Source organism: Eschscholzia californica, unplaced genomic scaffold, assembly GCF_041429995.1.
Source record: "Eschscholzia californica isolate CP2 unplaced genomic scaffold, dmEscCali1.0.p SCAF_3, whole genome shotgun sequence".
Taxonomy (NCBI): Eukaryota; Viridiplantae; Streptophyta; class Magnoliopsida; order Ranunculales; family Papaveraceae; genus Eschscholzia; species Eschscholzia californica.
Genome location: NW_028238420.1, coordinates 45,687,324 through 45,692,229, shown reverse-complemented (window position 1 = coordinate 45,692,229; position 4,906 = coordinate 45,687,324). Strand labels below are relative to the sequence as shown.

The 4,906-nt window shown below is 40.7% G+C and overlaps 1 protein-coding gene across 2 annotated transcripts; it reads left to right on the top strand.

Annotated features, from left to right (window-relative positions):
* Window positions 1-1,209: 1,209 nt before the first annotated feature.
* On the top strand, window positions 1,210-4,661 carry MRL7 (polyadenylate-binding protein 2-binding protein). 2 transcript variants are annotated; one of them, XM_086670752.1, is made up of 5 exons: window positions 1,210-2,243; window positions 2,907-2,991; window positions 3,094-3,205; window positions 3,311-3,428; window positions 4,317-4,661. In XM_086670752.1, exons 1-4 carry the CDS (start codon window positions 1,510-1,512, stop codon window positions 3,412-3,414), a joined length of 1,035 nt encoding a protein of 344 aa, XP_086526878.1. In that variant the 5' UTR covers window positions 1,210-1,509; the 3' UTR covers window positions 3,415-3,428; window positions 4,317-4,661. The 2 variants fall into 2 exon arrangements, with proteins under 2 accessions (XP_086526878.1, XP_086526879.1); XM_086670753.1 differs by having other exon boundaries at window positions 1,321-2,243; window positions 4,322-4,661.
* The last annotated feature ends 245 nt before the right edge of the window (window positions 4,662-4,906 follow it).

The following is a 4,906-nucleotide window of genomic DNA, read 5'->3' as shown; positions in this document are numbered from 1 at the left end:
CTCTAGTTCTCCCTCATGAGCTCCTCTCGGTTTCCCTCTCAAGATCGAGTTCCTTCTTTCCCTCTCTCTCTAATCTGAGATGGAAAAAGCCAGGGACCAAACTTTAATTATCTATTAAACTCTCCGTCTCTCATAGTCATTGACGCGGACAAACTCAACAGTTTCTCTCTCTAACTTCTGCCGATCGGCACCGTTCCCCAGATCTAGGTTAAATCCTCCGGCGAAGGGTCCTCCCTTCGCCGGAATCCCTTTATGGTCTCTTTATTGCTTCTCTTTCCTCTTTCTCTCCTCTCTCTCTCTCTCTCTTTATCTCTTATACAGTTAAACCATTTTTGTGATGGTGGTGGTGCGAATGGATTTTTGGTATAATTTGGTGGTGTTTTGTGTTGGGATGTGGTGGTGGCAGTGTGGTTTCTGTGGTGGAGTCTAGTAATGGTGATGGTTTGAAGGTAGGGGTGGTGTGGTGGTGGTGCGACTGGTTTTAGGGCTAGATCTACTGGTTTTCGAGTGGATTTAGGGTTTTCTAGATTCATCGCTATAGGGTTAAGGATACTCCAAAATCGGTTCCAAAAACCTCTCTAGATCGATCTAATGGATATCTTTCAATCGATCCACTCTACTTAATGGTGGTGTCCGTTTCAGATCTATCGGTGGAGCGATTGGTTTAATGGTGGTATGGTGGTGATGTGATGGTGGTGGTGTTTTAACATGTTGGTGGTGGTGGAGCGATTGGTTTAGTGGTGGTATGGTGGTGATGTGATGGTGGTGGTGTTTTAACATGCTGGTGGTGGTGGAGCGATTGGTGGTGGTGGTGGGTGGTGGTGGTGTTTTATTGATTGTGATGGGTGGTGGTGGTGGAGCGATTGGTTTTTACGGCAAGATCGGGCGGTGCTTCGTGAAGGTGGTATGGTGGTGACGTGATTTCTTGTGGTGGTGTGATGGCGACGATTCTCCGGTGACGGAGGCGGTTTTTCTGGTGGCAGCGGCGGTTTTTCGATGTCGGCGGCGGTTTTCCGGTGACGGCGACGGTTCTCCGGCAACAAGGCGGTGGTTCTTTTATAAGTTTTACTGTAATATTTTGTCGACCTGTAGGGTCTTTTCATTCTCGATCTTCAGGATCTTTTGTCGGCCGTTAGGGTCATTTGTTTTGAGTCAGTATCGAGTCAATTTCTATCCCTTTATAAGGCACTTTATATTCGAAAGTTCTATGAACTTTACTTATATAACTCTCATGAAGTTGAGGAGAGAAATAAGAATTATACCATGTATCTTTGTGTTGTTCACTTATGAATGTAATTATGGTTTACTCAAAACCAAAATTTGGTCCGAGTTGGCCGACCACGTCACCCATTCGGGTGAGAGTGGGACGGCCACTCGGGCCAAGCATCATTTCTCTTTTGAGACACAACTTTAATGCGTCGTTAAATCCTAGCGGAGTTCATATAGCGGAAAAAGTTCTTATCCATTTTGGCGGGAGATTGCAGTGAGAGATTATTATAGGGAACAAATATGTATCTGCTTCAAACTTTTTCTCTAAAGCCTCTCATAAACCCTAGTTATGGTTCTCATAATTCCTTCTACCTCCCAAACCCTAACCCTATTTCTCATCATTCATCTCTTTTCTCAACCTCATACTATCCTAGACAACCGAAAATTACCCCTAAACCTCTGATTCTATCCGCCTCCGACCAGCAAAAACCCCCAAATACTAACCCTAAAAGGAAAAATATACGCCCAAAATCCGACCCCAAAGAAGTGAAGAAACCCACTGACGATGTATTTCCGACGACTATTCCGAGGAAACCCAAGCGTGGTCGGAAAAGTGAAGCTACTGCTGTGGAAGATTTTGTTCGAAACTCATTGGAGAAGACATTTGAAGCAATTCGGCAACAAAATGGTGAAGTGTTGGAGGACAAGGAGAAGGTTTTGAAAGACAAGAAGATCGATGGAGATACAGTTGTAGTTGATGACGATGATGATGATGGTAATGGGAAGAAAGAGGTGGTGGTTGAAGAAGAGGATCCAAATTGGCCATTGGATGCTGATGTTGGGTGGGGAATTAGGGCATCTGAGTATTTTGATAAGCATCCAATTAAAAATGTTATTGGAGAGGATGGGGTTGAGATAGATTGGGAAGGAGAGATTGATGAAGGTTGGGTGAAGGAGATTAATTGCTTGGAGTGGGAAAGTTTCGCTTTTCATCCCAGTCCGTTAATCGTTCTCGTATTTGAAAGATATAACAGGTATACAATTGCTATAGTTTTGTTACTTTCCGGGTTTTCTCCTAGCTTGGTTTGATTGAACATAGAAATGCATCATATATAGGTTAGAGTAGAAACTTTTGTTAAGAACATAAAAACTCAATGACCCCTTATTTTTGAGTGATCAATCATCTCCATTATTTATAACCCTCTATCTGTATTCCTTCAAGTTCCTTTTGGAGGAGTGGGTTCAATTGCGATTGTTATAAGTCTGCTCACAAGTGGACTTTTGGATCATAGCTTGATCTATCTCCCCGAGACTATGGCCAACCTTTTGATTTTTGAGTTTTGAGTACAGCTGCCTTTACTAAGGGTGCTTGCTTCTAGTGATGCCGAAGCTTGAAGGTGAAGAATATGATGGAATTTCTTTTGTGTTGCGCAACATTTTGCTAAACGTTGATGGACTGCTCCTTGCATCTGACATAGGGAACTCATTTATAAGGAAGTTAGGGAGAAACAGTGCTATCCTAGCATTTTCTCAAACCCAAATCCTCTGGACCATTTACACTTCGAGCTGACTAAATCTTCTAACAATAGCATATTGTTAATGATAGCTTATGTGTGTTGGGGATGAGAGGAATGAACTTTATCTACAACTAGTAACAAATTAACCTAATTCTTCTTAGTACCTTCTTCTTTCACCAGGGCAACTGATAACTGGAAGCTTTTGAAAGAGCTGGAAAAAGCAGCGAAGGTCTATTGGAGTGCCAAAGATCGGTTGCCTCCTCGGGTATTAAGTTTTTCATCTTGCTCTTTTCGATCTTATATAACCATCTGCTATTACTTTATGCTAATTCCACCTAAGCTATGATCTTGAATTTCTATGAACCAGACCGTCAAGATTGACATCAACATTGAGAGGGACTTAGCATATGCTCTTAAAGTTAGAGAGTGCCCACAATTGTTATTCCTCAAAGGAGACAAGATTTTATACAGGGAAAAAGGTGAGAACTTGAAGTTACCTTTTGGAGTTATGACACACCAGTTGTGCATTGACACAATTTTTTGGAGCAGCAGACACCTAAACCAACTTTTGGGTTTTGCTTTAGATATGCGGACGTCAGAAGAACTGGTGCAAATGATAGCATATTTCTACTATAATGCAAAGAAGCCTTCCTGGGTAGACAGTGCAGCTGTGACTCCACCCTATTAGCTCATATTATTCAGGTATCCAACCGGCACAACACTTGAATACACAATCATGTGTTAGGCTCTATCGCATGTGGTATTATTGATTGCCTCTACTGCACAGTTCTTTTCAAGTGTTTCTACAACATATCCCGCTGATGCCCTCACGATTTTGTGAAATTTGATCATGGAAAATATACTCTTACCACCCGTGGTAATAGTGTTTCATTGTGTTGAAGTTCACAAATCGGTGAATCTCGACTTCAAGTTAACTTCGCAAGTGTTGCATCCGTCGATCTTCTATGTGCTTTACTCTAGTTCAACTTAGAACCTCTTAGACCAAATATGTTCTACTTCTTGTGTTTGTGAGTTTATTGGTTTTTATCCATTATAAGTTCTTTTATACCACAAAGATATTCTTTTTGCTGCTTCTTGTTACTGGGTTCAAAATTCAAATTCAGGAAGTCATAATCCCTGCCCTTAATGGTGTGACTCTTTGGTCGTGATATTAGAGTATGAATCCACTTTCTTTACTTTCAGATTTCAGTAGAAGAGTCCTAAATTGGCTTAAGTTCTAACGCCACTGATTTGATGTTCTGTTAGGTCATTCCGTCACATATGTCAGTTGAATAAGTCCTTCAATCACTATATTCACTGCATCTTGGTTAACTACGAGTTTTTTTTTGGTATAGCGTATCTCTCTTGCTTTTAAACTTCACTCAATGTTATGGTAGGAAGAATGACAAACCCGCATTTTGTTAGCTCATCAGAACTATCGATCTTGTTGAGTGAAAAGCATTCTAATCTGATATAATGCAGTAGCCTTACCTGAAAGTAGTTCACATGTAACTTCTATCTTCGGTTTGGTACTCTGGAACTATTTCCCTCCCATCATCAGTTGTCTTCAATAATATTGTTTCTATACAGTGCAGGTAACCTAAACGGTTTTAAGCATGTATGGGATAATTAAAGGCAGCACTTCTTTCACAAATGAGTTCGAAAATGCACACAACTGGTACAGATACGACATTCTCGTCCACTTATAAAGCAGAAACTAGAAACTTCCCGAGGCTCGAGGATTTTTTGTGGTTCTCGGTGACGAGACCTGTATACAGACATGAGCAGGTGTCCAAACTGTGTGCAGAACTATTTTGCCGCCTGATATATGTGAGTGGTGTTTCATTTTCTTGTAATATTATTGGAAGATTTACTTTTGTGGAGCCACAACGGAATGGTGTTTGAGTTTGTAATGTTAGTAGTGCTCTTTTCCTATGTTTAGCTTTGTATCGAAAATCTTATCTCATGACTCGTGTAGAATTAGCCTTGTGTCTTGACCTAGCTGCAACCTCGACAATGAGAACCACATAGTTAGTGGGTGAATTTTCTATTTATGTTTTCTTTTCCTCTATATCGATGTGAATTTGAGTCTTTAAAGGTGGTTCAAAATAGGAAAGAAAATTGTATATCTTATGAGATAACTAGCAAGATCACAAGATCATCTTCACAAAATAATCGTC

What these genes read in the sequence shown, in the direction of transcription:
- MRL7 (XM_086670752.1), top strand. Translation starts at nt 1,510, where the DNA reads ATGTATCTGCTTCAAACTTTTTCTCTAAAGCCTCTCATAAACCCTAGT. An exon ending in AAGATCGGTTGCCTCCTCGG is followed by an intron (nt 2,992 to 3,093) that starts GTATTAAGTTTT and finishes TCTATGAACCAG; the next exon opens with ACCGTCAAGATTGACATCAA. An exon ending in GATTTTATACAGGGAAAAAG is followed by an intron (nt 3,206 to 3,310) that starts GTGAGAACTTGA and finishes GTTTTGCTTTAG; the next exon opens with ATATGCGGACGTCAGAAGAA.